Source organism: Cygnus olor, chromosome Z (assembly GCF_009769625.2).
Source record: "Cygnus olor isolate bCygOlo1 chromosome Z, bCygOlo1.pri.v2, whole genome shotgun sequence".
Classification (NCBI taxonomy): Eukaryota; Metazoa; Chordata; class Aves; order Anseriformes; family Anatidae; genus Cygnus; species Cygnus olor.
The window spans coordinates 73,569,515-73,592,170 of record NC_049198.1 but is presented as its reverse complement, the minus strand read 5'-3'; the positions used below and the strand labels follow the sequence as shown (position 1 = coordinate 73,592,170).

General features: G+C 36.5%; 1 protein-coding gene across 2 annotated transcripts in view; it reads right to left on the bottom strand.

Annotated features, from left to right (window-relative positions):
* The window catches only part of RASGRF2 (Ras protein specific guanine nucleotide releasing factor 2), a 146,587-nt gene that overhangs the window by 46,801 nt on the left and 77,130 nt on the right, over positions 1-22,656 (bottom strand). The window contains exons 10-17 of one of the 2 annotated variants that reach the window (XM_040542029.1): positions 22,491-22,651; positions 21,385-21,451; positions 20,403-20,539; positions 18,314-18,396; positions 15,240-15,488; positions 14,567-14,955; positions 11,379-11,504; positions 10,075-10,164 (exon numbers count right to left, since the gene is read on the bottom strand). In XM_040542029.1, coding sequence (XP_040397963.1) covers positions 10,075-10,164; positions 11,379-11,504; positions 14,567-14,955; positions 15,240-15,488; positions 18,314-18,396; positions 20,403-20,539; positions 21,385-21,451; positions 22,491-22,651 — 1,302 coding nt within the window. Of the gene's footprint in view, positions 1-10,074; positions 10,165-11,378; positions 11,508-14,566; positions 14,956-15,239; positions 15,489-18,313; positions 18,397-20,402; positions 20,540-21,384; positions 21,452-22,490; positions 22,652-22,656 lie in introns of both variants that reach the window. The other variant, XM_040542028.1, reaches the window with a different exon arrangement.

Here is a 22,656-nt window from a genome sequence, read left to right as displayed (position 1 = left end):
ATGTGGAACTGAAGGAAGCTATGCAATATTCAGGTCTCAGTGCTTATCAAACCCTCCTAAGTCTACATGAGTTGGTCTGGAAATCTCATTATAACATGTTCCCAAGAGGGAACTAGTAGTCACTTTTCCAGTTTCTGGCTAAAGCCATTAGGTAAAACAACAACAACAAGGGAAAAAAAAACAAAACAAAACACTTGGTTGTCATGCATAAAAGATCAGGGGAGGATACCAATTCCCACATGAATCCTTTTCTTTCTTGGAACTAAACATTGCAGTTCCTGACCACAAAGCGGGGAGTGGGAATGGAGGTACACAACCTAAACAGGATTGCTAACCATGCCTGGAGCCTTGATGTCACTGATCGGATGATATCCCATAACTATGACAGGAGTTCCACGTGGAAACCTGCTACCTAAAGCATTACGGTTAAAATTAAGGCCATCTTCCAACTGCTTAGAAATAGTCTTTGCAATACTCGTGACCCATTTGTGCCAATCTACTCCTGTGAAATGCAGGACTGAGTTAAGCTACAGAACAACAGATGATAAAATTCTTTGCATCTCAATTACCAATTGGGATATCACCATCATGATTTTTTTTTCAGGTCTGGATTCTTAAGGAAGAAGTTTGACAAAGCTTTTCCAGTACAGAGGATGAGATGTTATAACCAAGAAAATTACTGAGTGCAAAATTACTATAACTAGTACTAATAGCAATGTTTATGCCAACATACTGAAAATCAAATTAAAAAAAGACACAAATTCTCTGGTTTGACTGTAGACATGGACTACATGTTTGACTCAGCCATAAAGAAATATATACCTTTTCAAAGGTTGGCTTGTGACCATTGATATAATATAAAATGTTGAGTACAGTAATAATACAGAAGTGCACTACCCTACTATCCACATAATGTAGAGTCCATCTCGACATCTCTGTCAGGTATCACTCTTCTTTCACGTAACATTCACCATGGCAAGGAAATCTCTCTCTGCCTCTCTTCTCACAATGGAAAAAGAAACAGTTCATACATCTCCTTTACTAACCTCACTTAATTCTAATGTCCCCTTAATAATTTCCATATTAACTTTACTTCCTACTCCAGAATCTGTTTTACAAAGCATAACTGTGTAATGCTAAATTATTATTCCTCTGTTCAGAATTGGGAAAATACCCCCTGAACAGTATAGCTGGTATCCTTGAATGTGGAACTAAATATTCACATCAATCTGTGTGCAACACGGTAACTAATAAGGAAATACTATGTATGATTAAAACATAATTTATGTTTCTACATGCTTTTCCATTTCAGACATCAGTGGAATCCCACTGGGATTGTATACCTTCATAATTTTGCATGGGTGCGACTCCCAAGTCACACTATCCAATTGAAGTGCTGAGTGCACCACACTGGCAACAGTATGTGAAGCTACAGTGCCTCCTCTTGTCACAATCATATATATCACCACAGGCACACGGACATACAAACATACACATAGGATCTCTCTTGTATCATTTGGTACAAAGTGTTATTCCCTTATTCCAATTCCTTATGCCAAAACAAACAAAGTAAACCAAAAATACTGTGACACTGGGAGCTGGCTAATAGTTTGAAGGCCTGAAGAACAGCACCACTGGTCACAACCTAAAATAAGCTGAGCAGCTCTCACTAAAAACCTTTGCTGAACTTTCTCATGCTAATTTTAGCCTTTTTAAATAAGCAATCAGTCATAATCAATCTGTGCTTGATTTCTCAAAATGGAAAGGCCTTCACATGACACAGTGTGTCATTTGGGTCTCTATGAAACATGAATTACTACTTTTAGCTGATTGTTCTCTGTCTAATAGTGTGACAGTAATCAAAGCAAGGCTAACGTGTCCAATTCAGAGTTCACAGGACTCATCTGGCATACCTTCAGTACTTATGCAGCTTTCAAGAGAAAATTTGTCATTCTGGTAACCATAGCTATAATTTACAAAAGTCCATTTCTATTTGTTATTGCTGTTACTATTAGGATAGTTTACTGCAGACAAATACCTGCAGCACCTCTGATGAGAACTTTCTGTATTCATTTTCACATCAAAATTTCAACACTGATTATCCTCATCTGCGTTCAATTGCTCTACAATCAAGGTTTGGCAGCTTTATATCAGACGTGGTCAAATACAGTACAATACATAACTACAAAGTACAAGTGGCCCACAATAATTTATTCATGGCATTGATCATGAATGCAAAAATAGACGAGTCAAAATAACTGAGACATTTATACTGTACATTTTTCTGTACATCCTTTCCATCACTAATGCATAGCTAATGCATCTAATTAGTGCACTAATGCATAACCGATTATCAGTGGAAAGTATCATAAATCTTTTTATACATAGTTTAAAGGCCATGATTAACAATGGAATATGACACCTCCATAGACAGCAACCAACTGCAGGACCACAGATCCAGAACTCACAAACCATATTAGATGCATAGTCAACAATGGAGACTATTTTTCAGTGGTAGCATGTGGAGGTGACAACAGTAGGTACTTTTGAATGCCCAGGCAGATGGAATTGCTTTAAAGAAAGACACTGCTTGCATTTAGCAGCTTCAACTAGCAATCAATGGTGCAGTTTTTGTGCTTGCTTTGCTGAGAATCTGCTGCAGCTGCAAAGGACTGTCTGATCACTTCTGCAGACATACAAAGAGCTGTGGAAAAAGCAGATGACACCAGAAAATTGCTGGATAAACAGGCCAATCAGTTTTGCTACACAAAAACCAAGGGCAATTTAGATCATTTTTCTGAACCATTACTGTAATCTATAGGAATATCCAGTGAATATTATAAGGATCTTGGTTATACTTCCTCTACATAATGAACATGAAGACTGACTGAGTGATCTTTTGAAATGTTCTTTCATAGGGTAGAAGTTTCAAAATTCAAAGGCCTTAGGAAAAATTCTCTCTCCTAAACAACACTTGGGTAAATAGCTCAAGTCAGTTAACTTACCACCAGAGATATGTTTAGGCAATTAATTGAAAGGGACAGTACATAAGCAATTCATTTTTGTATAGATGCTTTGAAGCTTCAAGCTGTTATTTTAATTACTCTTTTAAATCATTAGAATTATAAAGAATAAAATCATCTTACCTCCTTTGCTAACATGGGGCCAATTTTCCTACATACAAATCATGTTTGTCAGAGATACTCCCCCAAAGACTCTTTTTTCCTACTTCTTTCTCACTTCCTCTCCTCTCCCTTTCATATGTGTTTTAAAAAACAAATGCTTATACTGAAGAAGCCAGGCCCTCCTGCCAACCACAAGCTTCCATCCCACTCCTATCCTCTCTCATAATATGTCACCTTGTTCTTGTGAAAAATGGTACATTCTTTACAGTGCAGATCAGCATGCTGTAGGAGGAAGAAGGCAGCTTTGCAGCATGCTGGAAATACCAAAGTACCCAAGTTGAAATGGGATGGCAGAGTTACTGGTTAAAAGCTGCCATGCTCATGAGGGAATAATATATACATCTGTTTGCTTGGGATTAAGTATTTGCTTCTTGTCTAACATTTGTTTTCCATGTCAGGAGATTCTGGGTTTCTAATTTTATTTGAGGAAAAAATATGCTTCTTTAAGTTCTTTTAGCATTTCTGCTAAGACTATACTGAGTATTGAAGATTAATTTAGACCTTGAATTTAGGTTTTGTCAAAATAATCTCCCTGAAGCCCATGTTCAGTAGAAAAGTTTCAAAATAAAATGATCAATTCAAGATTAACTATTTATCTTAAAAATGTGTTAGGCTTTCTTAGTAAAGCAGAAATTTATGTTTGCTATGTTCTTAGATACTTTTTGTTTTATTCATCATTCACCAAGGGCAAATCATGCCTGACCAATCTGGTGACCTTCCATGCTGGAGTGATTGCATCAGCTGATAAGGGAAAACTGAACAATGTCATCTGCCTGGTCTTCTGTAAGGCCTTTGACTCAGTCCCACTCAACATACTTGTCTCCAGTTTGGAGAGACATGGATTGGATTGATTGACTATTTGATGGATAAGGAGTTGGCTGGATAGCCACATCCAGAGAGTTGCTGTCAACAGCTCAACATCCAGATGATCAGCAACAAGTAGTGTCTTTCAGACGTCTGTATTAGGACCAGTATTGTTTAATATCTGTGTTAATGTCATAGACAGTGGGATTGAGTGCAACCTCAACAGGTTTGTGAATGACATCAAGCGGCACAGTGTAGCAGATACTTCACAAGGACGGGATGCCATCTGGAGGGACATGGACAGGATTGAGAAATAGGCCCATGTGAACCTCATGAAGTTCAACAAGGCCAAGTGCAAGGTCCAGCACCTGAGTCAGGGTAATCCCAAACAAGAATACAGGCTGGGTGACAAGCAGATTGAGAGCAGCCTTATGGAGAAGGATTTGGGTGTGTTGGTGGGTGAAAAACAGAACCCAAGCTGGCAATATGCACTTGCAGCCCAGAAAGCCCTTGTATCCCTGGCTGCATCAAAAGACGTATAACTAGCAGGCTGAAGGAGATGATTCTCCCCCTCTACTCTGCTCTCATGAGACCCCACCTGGAGTACAGCATCCAGGTCTGGGTCCCCCCGCACAAGAAAGACGTGGACCTGTTGGAGTGGGTCCAGAGGAGGGACACAAAGATGATCAGAAGGCTGCAGCACCTCTCTTACAAAGAAAAGCTGAGAGTACTGGGGTTGTTTATTCTGAAGAAGAAAAGACTCTGGGGAGGCCTTATTGCAGTCTTTCAATACTTAAAGAGGGCTTACAATAAAGTTGGGGAGAGACTTTTTCGAAGGGCAGGTGGTGATAGGACAGGTGGAATGGTTTTAAACTAAAAGAGGGTAGATTTAGATTAGATATAAGGAAGAAATTCTTCCCTCAGAGGGTGGTGATGCACTGGAACAGGTTACCCAGAGAAGTTGTGGGTACCCCATCCCTGGAAGTGCTCAAGGAGAGTGACCTGGTAGGTGTCCCTGCCTATAGCAGGGGGGCTGGATTTACATGGTTTTTCAGGGCCTTTCCAACCCAAACCATTCAATGATAATATGATTCTACAAAAACAGTACAGCATTATTTCCCTAATTTGTCTTCATGCATATAACTGCTCAAGATTTGAAGTGAAATTATAATCTCTTCTAGTCACACAGAACACTTTCACAGTTTATGAATATTAACATGTATGATGACCTGCATGCAAAGCAAGCAGGTTCAATAAATGAATGATAAAATATTATTTTTCTTTAAAAATCAGTGCATGATACTCTCACAGATCTTGAGATTGTGTTCTGATTCTGTGCAAAATTGAGAAAAATAAAAGGAGAAAAAGAAGCAATAACATGTTTGAAGGGATTGTGAAAAGATAAACCGGGCAAATTCACAAGTTCTACAAGCAACAAATGAAAGAAATAACCTTATTATATTCCATATAATACATTGTTTTATATACAGTGCTATGCTGTGGGTGCTGTATAGATTATACTGTTATCAATTAATTCTTGTAATATTCTGCAACAATTTTTTTACTGTTAAACTACAAATGATTGAAGAGATTGACAGGACATTCATTAGGCTGAGATTGTTGAAATTAATTTTTTGATGAAACTTTTCTCTACAGAAAAGAAGGCGGACATCAGAACAGAGCTGCTAGGTACCTTTGTGTTGCTTATTGGAGCTGTCTCTGATTCAGCCAGAAATCAAGAACCACTTTTCTAGAGGCATGAGGAAACAGCTCAGATAGCTAATGTCCCTGAGCAGGTATATGTTCTTGATTGCTCAGGGTTTATCCACCACTTTGAGAAGCATGTGGCTGAACAGAAGGAGCGAGGAAAGAGAGTTTGAGGAAATGGAGATGGTAGTTCAGAATAAATAAAGAATACATGTCCCTACAACAACTTGAATTTATACTAGTTTACATCTAGTCAGAAAAACTGGTTATCTTACACTGTTCTAGAGAAGGATGTTTGCATAACTTTCAGAAGAGTCCTGTTCCCTAAAGAATGAGCTTTATTGCAATGAAATAAAGCTGTTAAGATCGGAGAATAAAGTGACTTTGGCTTGCCTGTTTCTATGGTAGAAGATGTTACTATACTACCCTATTTTTATGAATTGGGAAGAAGAATGAAGATACGGAGCAGCCTATTAATCGTGACAGAGCACTACAGCTGCAGCAACCTGTGAACCATCCAGCCATTGGTCACATTGTTCAAAAGAAAAAGGACATATAAAGGACACAACAAGTTGTGTTTGTCCCTACTGTGCATATTATCATTCATGCAGGCACCAAGCTGTCTACCTGTGGTGCTTAATTTAACAATTTCTACTTTCACTTTGTATTTCTATTTACCTTTATCATGTTGCTAAAATAAACAAGTTATATGCTAATTTTCTGGAAGGGTGTAGCCAAAAACATGAGTAAGATATGTAGAGATTACTATTAAACTAGACAGATGGACTAGAATAGGACAAGAAGTACAACTTACCATCATAAATGCAGCTACCTGTACAATAACTATAATTAATGGCATCAAAATCAGTATGTTATAAAGAAATGCTGAAGGGCATAAGAACTTGAGTCATTCTGGTTCAGCGATCAATTCCTTATCTGCAGGAAGCTCTGCATGCTGTACAGCAATGCAGTGGTGCCCACCACTTCCTTTTCAGCAGCTCATAAACTAGTGCAGCCTATCTTGTGGTGGGGCATGTCTGGGCCCTGATAGCCCTATTTGTGCATCTCCTGCACCCAGACAACAAATGAACCCAAGAGATGAGGGTGCCCTGACAACACTATCAAAGCCCCTGAAGCACAGCATTGATCCCCACAGTGTGGGTGGAGCACATTGAGAACTCTGCCAACATGCACTACATTCAGACTCCATCCAAAGGGGGAAGTACAAGGAGATCTGCAGTAGCCAAAGTACTCAAATGACCTTCACCTTTGGCTTCCCACCCAGCCCACTTGCTGGCTGCAGCCTGCAGACAGGAGCAACATAGGCAGCTTTCCCCCCAGTTTCTTGTCTAAAGAAAAGCCAAGCTATCATATGACGTGGGAGAGCTGTTCAGAGTTTTGCATACTTATCAACATACAAACTTACCACTGCATGGTGACACTAGTTATAAAATATTATGGCCAACACTCTTCTCAGGGGATGATTAAATATTCCTCATGCCTGGCTCTGGTAGAGTGCATGACTGTAGGGCTTTCTGATGTGTCTGTTAATGTACTTGCTTTGACACATCTCTGAACAGTTAAAACTGGAAGACGGAAAGAAGAGAAGAGCTAAGAGGTCTTGCCCTGGGAAACCAAACCAAACTAGCCAGAGACAGACTTCAGCGAACAGTGAGAATATAAGATGCACAGATGATTCTTACTTCCTAATATTTTTCCACAAGCTCCAACTGTTTTCCGCTTCTGAAGCTGTTAAATTTGCCTATCTAGTAACTCCCAGTGACTCTCACTTGCACGCGGCTGTCCAGTTTTTGAACCTGGGTAAATCTCTCGCATTCACAACGTACTTCAACAGAATCTCACAGGCCTTCTATTCATTGCACAAAGAACCAGAGACTTGTGTTTATTTTGAACCTTGGCCTCGTGAAATTCATTGGATGCCTCCTACCTCTGGCATCAGAAATGGCAACAAATGCCTATTAACACTCCCTGTGGAATCCATGATTTTACAGAATTTTCTCATCAGTCCTTCAAGTCATCTCTTTTCTGAACTTCAAATGCACAGAAGCCATTTTACAATTCCAGTCATCCTTGAGTGCAGTCTCTGAACCTTCTCTAGTTCTCCTTCCCTCATCTCAAAGATGATGTATCACTACTGTACATAGTATTCAGTATACATCAAGGCCAGGCTGGATGGGGCTTAGAGCAACCTGGTCTAGTGGGAGGAGTCCCTGAACGTGGGGGGGGGGTTGGAATTAGATGATCTTTAAGGTCCCTTCCAGTCCAAAGTACTCTATGATTCTATGATTCTACACATTCAAATTTTGAATTTATACAGTGATAGTATAATGGTCTTCCCTGTTCTGTTCTCTGCTTCTTTCCTAACCATTCCTGATGTTTCCTTTACCTTCTTGGCTGCTGCTGAGCACTAGGATGGTTTAATAGGACTACCTGTTATAATCCTCAGATCTCAAACCTGAAAAATAATGCTGAGCACAAAGCCCATCTTTTCACTTGTAAAGCTTGGACTGTTTTTTCTCGTGTGCATTTACTTAGTATTTATCAGCATTGAATTTCATCTGCCATTTTATTTATGTTCCATGTAGGACTATATTAAACAGCACACTTTACAGTATCTGCACCAAAGAGGACAAGAACCAACTGGAAAAAAAAAAAAAAAAAGAAGAAGCATAAAACATAAAACTCATTCACTACTGAGACCTGACTCACCGAGTGATCATGTCCATCTGAATGACAAATCTTCTTTTTGTTTTTTACATTAGCCAGTAGATGTAAGTAGACTTTTTATGAAGAACCAGCATAACAAGCAATACAAAAAAGTAATTATAAGAATATTAGAGCTGTTACCTTCCTTTTTCAGTGCTTTGAAATTCATTCAATTGCATACTTGCAGATTTTATTTATCCTCACACTTAGGTGACAAGAATTAAGATGTGCTTTTAAAATACAAAAGCTGTAATTGTTAATTGTGTTGGTCCTAGTGGAAAACAGGGTTTTTTACTTTTACTGTATTTTGTGAACAATTTGTAAATACATTCTTATATATTCATAAAGCAAAATGTGTTACTAATTCGTTGGTAATGACAGATTCCAAAGTCAGAAGATATTAATCTCTTCAGAAAAAAAGTATTAAATACCTGTTTGTGTGAGGTTTATACAGTTCTTAAAACTGAATGTAACTCTTGTAATCACCCCAAAATCAAAGAAAGTATACAAGGAACACTCATTCATGCCTGTCCAGAAATTGTTTTAGCATGATGTCTACTCACTCATAAAGCAAATGCACACAATGTTAGACATAGTGGATAAATGTGACAGATAGAACATTAAACAAAATAAATATGATTCTGATGTAAGTCTATGATTGGTTTATACAGTGACCATCCAAAATCTTGCTGAACAGTTTAGTAAACTTAGAGTCCATAAAACATAGGCGCAAAGCCCACAGCAGTTTCTTGAAAGTATGTGGTACAGTATGAAGACCTCACTTGTTAAAATTTGTGTTTTTTCTAAAACCTTTCCTTCTTTAATGTAGATATAATGAAAGTTACCGACAATTCCCCAGAGCAGAGTGGTGGAGAAACAGCTAAAAGATTATTTTACTGTCTGGTGACAAAAATTGCTTCATGGGACAAAATTTTCAGATTGCTGCAGCCTGAAATGCAACAGAGTAGATGTACCAGAACACCCTAAGCTGTTTATCCTGTTAGTCACTTTTGTGGGTCAATTTCTCAGTGACCTTTTGATTTGCAGTAAACATAGACTTTCTATTAAATCTGGATATTTTTATTTATTTATTTATTTATTTATTTGTTAAGCAGAAGGTTGTAATACATAAGGACTTTGGAAATATTTTTTTTTTCAAATGAGAATTTGGTGAATGGATTTCCTTACTTTCATTCTTTCTTAATGCCATATTTTCAAGTTGCTTTTGAATGTAACTGAACTGTGTATTCAAGTCAACTCAATCATACAATCACAATTCTACATTCTACATTGCATTTGTGAGATAAAACCAGTGTTTGAATTTCTCCTATAAAAACTTACAGGGTTAAATACTGTTTTTTATTAAGTACTGTAATATAGTATTTTTTACCTTTAGTTCAGTTTATCATAATTTCAAAAAGTTTTAAGAAAAACCTTTATATTAAATTAGATACACATTATAAATATTTCATATTGGCTTCATAATTTGAAGCCAAGGCTCCAGCCAAGATAGGGCACCAAGCAGATTAAAGTAATAAATAATAACAAAAGCTATTTGGGATTCAGGTAAATACTTTCCTAAGAAATATTTACCTTCTGAGACGCAGGTATCTTATTGTTATCTCTCTTTGTTACAGTAAATTTTTCTCACCTGGTGGACTCCCATGCCCTGCTGCAGCTGTGGCAATAGCAAAAGCAGAAGCAGGAGAAACAGCACAGTGACTGTTGTCAGCAGTTTGTACTGTAAAGAGAACAGACAGAGAAAGGTTGACAGCTACTACAAGCTTTTAATTTTTCCAGGTTAGGTGACAGTAATATTTGAATTCTTCACTAATGTTTATATATTGTGAACATTTTCTATTGTCACTGTCACAGGATTTTACACGAAAGGAAATAAAAATATCACAATGACATTTGTGATTTGAATTTTATTTCCAGGTTGTTATAATTGACGTCACTATGGAAAAAAATTAAGACATTGCCAGGGATGAGGAATAAGAGAAACAATGGTACAGAGGATCAACTGTAACAAAAAATGATGTTAAAGGACTAAGCATGTTAACCAATCATGATGAGATTTACAGATTTTCGAGATCACTGCTTAAGATAAGTACAGTTCTGCAAAATTTCTCAAGATTTCTATATAAGGAGTTCTGTGAATGTTGATTCTGATCAATACTTGGATAATATAGTACTGTTCCTCCCAATTTCCAGCTCCAAAATCTTGCCATCCCACTGTAACCATACCCAATAACAAAAGATTACTGTTGGTTTAATATTGAAGTGTCTCAGTAACTTAACAGTTGAGAAGAATCTGTTCTGTTTTTGTTTTTATAATCCCAGGCATCAAACAACTGCCTTGAAATCTGGCTTGTGTGAGATGACAGCATTTTAAGTATTCATGGACATAGCTCACAGCTCTGTTAATGATTCTGAATAGCCATGTGAGAGCTATTTGAGGAGCTCCAGCTCTCACTCTTCCTCTTCAACTGAGCAGTTTATTCAAATTTTGGAATGAATAATGCGATACCATCTGTAAATTTTCAGTTTCATACCAGGAAACAGACATAGTCATTCCCCATTGACAATAATGGGTATTGTGTATTTCATGATTACATATGGTGTCCAAAATATGTCCCCTTAGTAGCTGAAAAAATCTGTAAAGGTCTTGAGAATTTTGTGAGAATAAGACTGATTCAGTATTAGTACATCCTGTTCAATCTATTAAAGAACATTTCATCATACACAGAAATCCAATATGCTTCCAAGTCTCTTGTTCTAACTGTATTGACTGCCATAATTCACATTTTAATGCTTTTATTTTTATACCTGAGAAATAAGGAAAATACAAATAAAACACATTATTCAAAGATTATTCTTTTCTAGTATTCTGCAAAGATTACAGCTACAGTATTTAAACTCTTTAAAATTACACAGAGCAGTTTAGTTTCATACCTCCTGATTGACGATAGCGGAGATGACGTGGTGTTGAGGGGGATCTACATGGAGAAAGTTCTGTAGTATCCACTGCTGAGGTGCTTTCAGGAATAGTCCTGTCCACTGACACAGATTCTAGAACTGCTGCTTTAAAAGAAATTGGATGTTAACACTGGGATGATCGCTCATATTTTACAACTCATGGTCATTGGGTAAAAAGATATGTGGCTTTAAAGTATGCTTTTTTAAATCACAGAGCATAGTCAGATTATTTGGTTTTAGATATGAAAATAGTGCTGCTCTGCAGAGAACACAGAGTACACAGGTGATTCAGGACTCTCAGTTTATGAACACCAAAAGATAGAAAGTCTGCAAATAATAACTTCAAACAATCTGAACTGTACTCCAATGACACAAAAGGATTTGTGTGTCAAAAGAGGCTTCACTGAAAAAAAAAAAAGGAAGAAAAAAAAAGTCATTAATTAATAGCACTTTATACCAGTGTTTAAACACCAAACCTTATACACATAAATATTATTTAACACAAAATTGTTCACGTTTAATCTGTTTTTTATCGTTGTTATATAATAGTACATTTAAATGGTACTGCTTTTGGAACTTGCCATGCATCTTCTGCATTAAGAAGATTCAGCAATAATTATGCTCTGGAAGGAAAGTTTTGTACCTACGACATAGTCAAACAAAAGCTCATAAATAAAGAATTTCGTGAAAAACAGCAAGTTCTCAGTTTTAAAAATAGTTTGGCTATGACTGCAATTTAAGTCAGCAGAATATCCAGTGGAATGCAAATGTAATAAGGATATGTGAAGTCATGAGTTTCATATGAGCTCATGAAAAAGAACCTTTGTTGGATAACTGTCTATAATCAGAAAACTGCCTAATAAAAGGGCCAAACAACACTGCAGAGCTGATTAGTCTATGGAGGCATTCTTCTGTCAGAAGCATAATGAAAGGAATGATCATAACTACAGAATAGCAAAAAGAATACCTCCTAAACAAGGGAAAACCAAGTATTTTCAAAAAGCTGACAAAATATGTTCTACATTTGATACAAATGACAACTGTGCCTGTAGTACTATAAAGTAAGTACTATAAATATAGAAAAATATAAATAAACTTTGGAAGTGGGTGAAGGAGGTGAAAATTCCAGAATGTAAATGGACCACATTCAACAAGAACAACCTCCACCATAACAATAAGTCCTGGGAAATGGAATTTGTACATTATATTGGATTTAGCATAAGCCACCTGTTTTTCCAGAAATCTGGCAGTACCAGAGCAAGAGTATTAACCATAATGAGGTGGTGTCTCCTGATTAAATAGAATTGGTCTCCTTACCCAGAAAATTTCTGAAACCAAGAACCATGTCTGAATGATGTGGAATGTGTAGATTGTCATTCTGTAGTTCTTCTGATACCCATTTCCATTCTCCTTGTGAGATTTCTTTTTAAACTTACTCCTCTTCCTGAATATGCTACAAGCAGCCTTGTGACAAAAGGACTTTCCCTTGGAGAACAGAGCTAGCTAGTTGCAAATTCCCCCCAAATGTGTGGACACTGTTCAGTAGGAGATCCCCAAAGGAATTAGAGACTGCCATTTAGCAATTAGATGAGATTCTTGCCATTTCCGAATGTCCCTCATACTGCCCAGATGACACTCCCAGCTTTGACAGACTGGAATGCAGTATGTTAACACCTCTGCGATAATGCCTGGTGCTAACAGTAGACCAGAATAATCTATTCTTTAGTAGGTGTACACTTAAAGTGTAACAAAAAATGTTATATCTAAGACTGCAGTTACCTATATAAAATTCGTCTTAATGCATGGCCTGTATTTTGGAACATGCTGTCACAGTGATTTGAATGTGGTTACCCTAGCATACCAGAAGAATTTGCCCAACCCTACATAGTAAATAATATATTTTATTTTGTATGTTAGAGTCTGTTATGCAATTCATTTAAAAACATCCAGCATACAGAAAAATCATGTTTAAATATAACAGCCGATCAGCATTTTATGAAAACATAAAGAATTGGCAAGCATATGCTCCTAAAACACTAACGTGGCTAACTTGCCTGATGAAAAGATTATGTGTTAAATAATACATTATACCCTGTAAAAATAATGCATCAGTAGGAAGGAGACATAATGCTTCAATCATATTTTTCTTAGTTTACTTTTCATAATTTTTTTTCTTCTTTTCTCTTTGGTTTCATCGATTTCCAACGTTAAAGTGATTGTAAATAAAATCAAGGCATATTCAACTCAGACTTGCTCAGGTTGTAGTTCAGGCCCTGGAGGACAATTTCTAAACATGAGTTTTAGGAAGAAAACAGTATTTTTGTATTTCCTCATTTTCTGCTTAACATAACAACAGTACAAAAAATTAGTATAAACTTTTATTCCAATTGAGAAGACCATCTCTCCATTCCCAAACAGCGATGAGAAATAACTACTCACCCATGCATCCTACGAGATTAGAGCTACTTTCTTGCTTCGAGCAACTTAAATGACTGTGATTCTATGTGCAATGCTCCCATTCCAGATGTCCACAGTGAGGTTTATATCAACTAGCTTTATCCCTCTGAAAGTAATACCTATTCTAAGGTGTCTCACAGAGGCCATGGTGGAAAAGAGGCATTTGCACAGGAGCAATTAATCTTTTTTAGATGTCTACCTTCTGGATTGATAACAATCAGGTGGCATGAATCTCAACAATGCACCAAATGCTCACATACATTACTTGTTCGGATTAGTGATGAAATCCTTCTGAAAAACTAGCTCTGCTATGTAAACATGTTAAAGCTGCCAGGTTTTTACATTCCTGTTTCTTTTTCTCTTAATATTTTACTTCATGGGACAGCTCCAAAATCTTTAACCCTCAGGAAATGCAACTGGAATCAAGCATTTCTGTCTGTCTTTTTTCCAAACACTCTTCTGAAGGGAAAACAGACAATATCATTCTGCCATACTGCTATTCCTACCAAAAAGAAATGGAAATGCAGTGGAAATGCATCACAGCCTCTGCTAGAAAAGAAATAGAGTATTTTATTATCACAGGCTACTCTGAAACAAAAAGGAATAAGAAACAACTGCTCCACAGTAATCTGACATAAGTTAAGCTTTTATTAGAGACAACTCTATTTAGCAGAAGTAACATTCAGTATTCTGTAGATATAGAATACCTCTTCGAATGCTTCTCCTCAGCTTGTTACAGAGGTCAATGCGAGGATTCTCCAAGCTGTCCTCTATGGAGCCAGGGCTTTGCTCAGGAGAGGAGGGCCCTTTGCTAAGGTCCAGAGGTACCTTGCTACCTGTTGGCGGAGGGGAGGTGGCCGGGCTATAGGTCGAGGTAGGACTGCTTGCCACAGATGAAGTAGTGAGATCAAGGGCACCAATTCTCGAATTCAGTGGTGAAGTCAATGACAATTTGCGAGTTCTGACAGGTGAGGAAGTTCTGGAAAGTGACAGTGGAGGAGGAGAAGAAAACTTGCGACAGAGATGTGGTGACTTCCCATCAGCTAGGTACTCTCCTCTATTATTTTGATTGGTAGCAAAAAATAACTCCAAAGACCTTAGAATAAGAAACAAAAAAGCAACATCATAATAACAAATGTAAAACGGATTTAGGTGAAAACACTTGCAAACGAATTTGTGCATGCAAAATCTGTATGACACTTAGTTCTCAAAGCCTGGGCCGAAAGTTGAGGTGTATTTATCTAAAAACTTGCATCCTATTTACAAACAATGAACTTTTTTCTAGCTTATTTACATAACAAAAAATCATGTTTGAAAATAAACAACGCCCCAGTAACTGTAAGAAATTTATCATAGAAGAAAAAAAAAAACAGAGCTCACCTGACTGGAATGGAAGTGAAAGGCCGTCTGTATATGTCTGAAAGTTTTTCCAGTACAACAGTTGCAGCAGTAAATATGCGGTAAGTATGTAGGAAAGTATTCAGGAAATCAATACTTAGAAATCGCAAGTCTGTTAGCCTCTCCAAAAGCCGTTCAACACTTGCATAACGGATTTGAGGTACTTTGCAGGAATTCAGAGTTTTGCTGAAGCAAATATCAATGTCATCTCTATGAAGACGAGCATCGGACCTACACGAATATTAAATTAGAACATTTCACCAAAAAGAAAGAGTTATTATGGTACAGCAGTGATATCACTTCAGTTACTCCTGTCAACACAGAACCAGGAAATATATACCTGTACTTTATCAACACAATAAAACTCTTCATTTGTGGGAAAACCTGCTTCCATTCAGTTATATTTTATGTCATAATTGAAGCCATTTTGATTCATTTTTGGCAAATAATTAATTTACATTTCAAAATCTAAGAAACCATTAATGAAGCCTAAATTTCTGAAGTGGAACAGGAGAAAGAATTGTTACCATTTGTCTCTTTTAAGCTGTTGTGACATGCAGACCTACTGCAATGAGAAGCTTTCTGTAACATAACTGTGAACTGCTTGCAGTCTTTTCTGCTGGGATCTCACTTTATAAAATAAACTAGTGGACCCCAGCAAAAGACGGCAAAACTAACTCCTTATTTAAGCTTAAATCTTGCTTACAATGTAACACCTGCACTCAGGCTCCAATAATTACTTAAGGGAAAAAAAAATAAAAAGCAAACAGGAACAGAATGAAACGTCTCAGACTTCAAATAAGAACCCCCCCAGTGGGTTTGTTTCTGTGAAAAAAAATAATTAGACTGTTTTCTGCTTGGACATCACAACAAGAATTAATCATATACATAGTCCTACTCATGATGTTTTTTTCTAAATGGGGTTTTCCTTCATTTTATCTAGCTGATGCTTTAGTCTACAGAAAAACAGGTTGAATGCTAAGTATAGCACATTTCTATACTGTTTTGTGTTTTCACGAGCAAAGGTAAGTTTTTCTTACATCATCAAAGTATTCTGAACACTTCTCCACTGCATTACATAAAATACAATACTTCTTTCTTAAGTTGGGTCCTCAGAAAAGTGGATTTTTATTTATTTCATCTAAATATATTCATCCAAATACATTATTTACTATCATACTTTAAAGGCCAATGAATGCTAAAAATCAAACCAATGATTAAAATCTCATAAAGGGAAGAACAAATCTGTGTATGTTGTTAAGATTCTGTATGTTTTTATAGAATTAAGATTTTTTTTCTTGACTTTTTTCTTTTACTTTGCTGTAATCTACTATTTGAAAAATAGATATTAATGTTAACATTCAGTAGGTAACAGAAGTGTTTAAAGACTGGAGAATTCCTGGAATTAAAATGAAGACAATAAAATGTCTTCTTTCCAGTGATTAAAGGCATGTGCTCTAGCACTGTATTCAGATGGGTACATTCTATTCCTTAACATTTATATTTGATATTGGTAGGTAAAACTGATGTAAATACAGAACTGTAGAAAACCCAGAAGGTAAAATTATGTTAGAAAGTTGGAATCAAGTACTGAACTGTTGCTTATGAACAGAAATGACTCTTCTGGAAAAAATAAACAATTGAAAAGAATGCAAGAGTGAAGGAAGCAGGTGTATGAATAATGATTGTTACTTTGATGTGATCAGTTCAAATGGTAAGAGAATTTTTTTTCTCAGATATAAGAAAAGGAAAAGAAAAAATTTGGCTAGTAAAGTAGAGTACTTTCGAAAAGGATACTTGTCTGCACTCAACCTAAATTGTGCAGAAATTTGAAAATATTTTTAATAAAATTATGAGTTGTAGACAGGAGACAAAAGCTAATAGAGAATTAAATTACTCATCTGAAGCATAACTGAATGCAATTTCACAAAGAAGAGAAAAATCTGAGCTGTGATCCTATACTGTCCAACACTGTGAATTGAGACTTTACCATTTGGAGTTATTCCTACCCCTTCAAGAAACAGATTGAAAAGATACATGTTGGGATATAGAATTAATTCCATCCAACAAAAATGGGAAAAAGAAAGAGAGAAAGAAAGAGAGAGAGAGAAAGAGAGAGACAAAGAGAGAGAGAAAGCGAGAAAGAAAGGAAAGGAAAGGAAGGAAGGAAGGAAGGAAGGAAGGAAGGAAGGAAGGAGGGAAGGAAGGGAGGGAGGAAGGAAGGAAGGGAGGGAGGGAGGGAGGAAGGGAAAGAAGAAAGAAAGAAGGAAGGAAGGAAGGAAGAAAGGAAGGAAGGAAGGAAGGAAGGAAGGAAGAAAGAGAGAGAGAAAGAGAAAGAGAAAAAGAAAGAGAGAGAAAGAGAAAGAAAGAAAGAAAGAGAGAAAGAGAGAAAGAGAGAAAGAGAGAGAGAAAGAGAGAAAGAGAGAAAGAGAGAGAGAGAAAGAGAGAAAGAGAGAAAGAGAGAAAGAGAAAGAAAGAAAACGAGAAAGCGAGAAAGTGAGAAAGCAAGAAAGAAAGGAAAGAAAGGAGGAAAGGAAGGAAGGAAGGAAGGTGGGAAGGAGGGAAGGAGGGAAGGAAAGAAAGAAAGAGAAAAAGAGAAAAAGAGAGAAAAAGAAAAAGAAAAAGAAGGGAGGGAGGGAGGGAGGGAGGGAGAGAGGGAGGACAAGAAAGAAAAAGAAAGAGAGAAAGAAAGAGAAAGAAAGAGAGAAAGAGAGAAAGAGAGAAAGAGAGAAAGAGAGAAAGAGAGAAAGAAAGAGAGAAAGAGAGAAAGAAAGAGAAAGAAAGAAAGAAAGAGAAAGAAAGAAAGAAAGAAAGAAAGAAAGAAAGAAAGAAAGAAAGAAAGAAAGAAAGAAAGGAAATAAAGAGAAAGGAAGAAAGGAAGGAAGGAAGGAAGGAAGGAAGGAAGGAAGGAAGGAAGGAAGGAAGGAAGGAAGGAAGGAAGAAGCCAAACCAAAATAAAAAGCTTCATTTTCCAAAAACACATTTTCTTTTGATAAAACTTTTATTAAAAATCAAAAAGGCTATTTTGTTTACTGGGAAAAGAATGCTGCACTTACTTTATCATATGTGGCACTGTGACTTTAGAATTTTCTTCAAATACTATGGTCATTAAACCATTGCACCGTATGTTATCAATGCACTGTGAAAATAAATATTGAAAACTGTTAGCATCAAAACACACTGTAAGAGGACTTGCTTCCACACTGTTAGGATCACTGTAAGCCTACAACATAGCTTTCATAGGGCCTGAACTGACTGGTAAAAAGTATTTTCATAAAAGAAAAGCAGTGATGGAGGAATTACAGTGGACATGATTCTCTAGTCTTTTTCCTTTGATTTGCACAGCTGCAAGTCCATGCATCTTTACCAGCACACTCATAGAAGTCAGCTCAGAATCTCTTTTACACATGATTAGGTATTTTGAGTTGGAAATTAAATAGCCATAAAGTTCCTTTGAAACTGAACAAAATTAAATACCTCCAGCATCTCTTGAAAAATCAGTACTGCAAATAAGTTAGAATACTTTATACATAAAGAGAAATACAAATAGCTTCTAAAAACACACTTTTATTGTAAAAAAATAATAATAAAAAATCAAACAGTGCTATTATTCTTAAATACAGATATGAAGCTGCTGTCAGAGGAGTCTGTTGCAAAATCTTGTATAAGGGTTTTGGGCTAGGTATTAGGATCTGGAAGAACACTGCTGGGGTGTGTTCACAGAACCACTGCTTTGAAATTATAGGCTGTCCTGTGTCAAATAGAAGTTCAGAAGTTAGGGGTGCTTAATCTGTTAGTCAGTCCTCAAAGCAGCTCAGTGCTGGTGGTGCGTAAGTACAGCTCAAAGCCATCAGAACAGCATTTTCTGCTGGTTTGTACTTTGATGTAGTTGAGGTAACACCACAGTCTTTGATCTTGGCAGTGATCAGACAGTCCACTGGCAGATGAGGCTTTTATGGTCTGCAACAAATATCTCATACATAATACTACAGGACTATGCTATACTACACAGATACTACCTTTCTAGCTAAGTTATTAGTGTAACAGGGATCTAGGGTCAAATCAACAAAAAAAAAATGTGCACTTTTCATAAGAAGCCTATGGTTTGAATGAAAGGAATATAAATTCAAGCAAGCTCACTAAGAACATACCATCAAATAAGACTTAGATGCCATATACACATGTAATTTAATAAGATATGCAGATCTCTGGAAACCAAGACACATTCTGTGGATGAACTGCAACTACATGTATACACTTTCGTTTGCAAACATTGTTGGGAGAACACACCTTAATCAAAAAAATGTTTTCTATATGCCCGTTTTTGTTAGTGTATTTCCTATGTTCTCCTTGAGGGCTGTAGCCAGGACAAAGAGAAAAAAGTGCTTCTGGGCAGCTGATTCAGTAATTTTTTATGACATGGTTTCTGCTGGTAATGGGCTCAGTCAGAAACATAATTTTGTTTTCAAGAGGCCAATGGTCTCAATTGTTTAGTGGTTCAGTAGTACCAGTTCCCCCTTCAAAATGCCTGTGGTGTTTGCACAGGGTCTTGAGCCCTTACGATTTTTTTCTTTTAAGGTGATGCCTATCCCTTCAGCATCTCTTGCTTCCCTTCTTTTGTAAGGCTGGAGGTCAAGCTCTTTCACTCTCACAATGCTAACTGGTCTCAGCTTTCTTAGGCTTTTACTTATAAGATTCTCTTAATCGTTAACCCCAATCCTCTCCAGAATCCCTGTCTTCAATAGCTGGAGGAGACTTCCCTTTCCTCAAAGATGGAACAAGAGAAGAAAAGTTTCTTATGGTTATTCCCTGGCTATCTGACTTACCCCTTCACTCTTTGCTCTCTCAGTTGTATGCAGCTAGTTATATTTACCTCTAACTTATTATGCCAGTTCCAAGCTTTGCAGGCATGTAGCTGTCAAGTCAGTTGTGGAGCTTTTCACTTCTCATAGACACACATATTTCACTGATGACTCAAATGAAAAGACAAGATTTGGGGGAAAACAGGTAACACTAAAGTATTGTCATATATTTCACAGTCAATCAGCCCTCAAGAAATCATCAGCTCACTCTTGGATTAGTTCTCAGAAACACAGAATAAAATAAGATCTCATAACAAACAAGATAAAGAATGTAGTAAGCTACCTGACTTATATCACTTGTCCATGCAGCTTTCTCCTGACGTGAAGGGGCTAAGAGGACAACAGTAAAGGAAGGAGCATCCGTAGGTTCAACTACAAGCTTGAAATCAAGGTGTCCAAACACCTGTCCAGAACTTTTTGCTTTACAGTGAGAGGAGTTTAAAAAAGTCAAAATGTTAGATTTCAAACCACAGAACAAAGAAATCATGTTTCCACTTACAGTGGAAGTTACTTTAAAGCATTTCTCTGACAAAGAGCAAATCCAACTGGTGATCCAAGACAGTGATTTTGTTTTTCCACATACACCAAATAAAAAATAAGCTACAAACATGCAATAGTGAAAGTTGCTGTAAGTTACATTTTAAAATGCCAAATAAGGTTAGAGTCCTTCTAACACTTCTTTGTTGATATACTACAAATATGCTGAAATTAATGAAACTACTTTCACAATTCAAGTGCAATTCCTGCCTAAAACTCCAGCATGGAAGCCAAACTGAGTAACAGTAAAATCAGCTTGGGAATGTGTTTTGTTATTTCATTTGAAGAAGGCTGTAGTCAAGAGTTGTAGGGAGTCCAAGACAGAAACTTTCCACTAATTCTGCCAACTCACTCAGCCCCCATGTATTTAAGAAACTCAATTATCTCTTTCGTCTTTCAAGACATTTTTCTTTCTTTCCAAGATCCTCGGGGTGAACTTGTATACAAAAGTCAGCAAATAATTTGTCACATTCCTTCAGCCAATGTACATGAAAATCTTATGTGGGATGTCAACAGCAGGAACAAACAAAGCAAAACAAACCCTTACGCAAATCAGCATGTGCATTATGAAAACATCTATTCTACACAATCAGTTAACTGAGTTATTTCTCTGGTTTCATGAACAGGGAGAACTTATCAATTTGTTTTTATGAAAAATAAACAAAGGGTAACAATTTTAAGAAAATTCTTAGAACTGTAATTACAACAAACATCTGAATGTAACTTACAGTCATCATCAGTTGCATCTGTCTCCTCAACCAGTGTGCACTCTATTAAAGACAGAACACCTCCTGTCTGTGAAAACAAATCACGTTTTTCATAAATGTAGACATTTGATCCTATTTGCCATTACAGATATTTTTAAACATTGATATACCTTATCGTATGTTTTTACATTACTCAGAGCTCTTATGAAGGTGTATCAGTTTCTAGATGCACATTTTTCCTCAAGAACCAAAACCACCTAGATTAAACATAATATCTTTCTTAAGCAAACAAATCAATACTACAATTAAACGTGCAAAATTTCTTTCCTTTTTACTACAATATATAACTTATCTCACATAAAGGCTTGTTCACAAGATTCAAAAAAGGTTAGAATTTCATCATCTTTTTCTGAATTTATATCAAATTAATACTTTCAGTTCAGTTACACTTAATTTACTTTGCAAAATACATTAATTACTTAAAGAGTACAAAGGGAGAAAGCGTACAAGAAGTAATGAAAGTGACTCTCTAAGCAGTCTTAATAATATCTCAGAAATAATATCTTTGTCAACTTGAAATTCTGTTCAACATAAACCACTCTGTAAACTACTTATTCTTCTTTATTCACAAGCCAACCCAAGAAGGCCTGATTCTCAACAAATATAACTAGAATGTTCTTAGAAGAACATTTGGTTTGAGAAAATATGCTGTTTGGGAAAACAGAACTGACTTTTAAAATTAATTTTATTAAGAGCTCTGGAAATTATTCCGTGGTAAATCCATGGGGTTGTACTGGTTGATATGTACTGAAAACTGACTCACAGTCAGTGATAGCTTATACAGAGGTACACACTATGACCTGTTTCTAGCGCCCAGCTTAGTAGGATTACATAGTTCCGGAAAAAAAAAAAAAAAAAAAAAAAAAAAAAAAGTGTAATATTTTGTAATTAAGAACTTTGGCTGAATTCTATTATTTGCAGGAAGAAGACAGAGCAATCAATTACTTTACATCATCTCACTTCTTTTCATGATAACACAAAATCTCAGGTTAAAGCCATAAAATATTGAAATTTCACTGAAGCTGTGTTTTCATTTCATAAGCTGAGTCATAATGTAGAATCTGTACCTTGAGCAGATGCAGTTTTCCTCCTGAACTTCTTGTACAAATTAAAAAATGCTTTGTAAATAAGAAGCACTGCCTTTCTCCTTCTTTTTTCAAAGATAATGATCCCAGACGAACTTTACTAAGTTTTCCCCTCTCAACTGAAGGGACTTGAATAAGGGAACCTAAT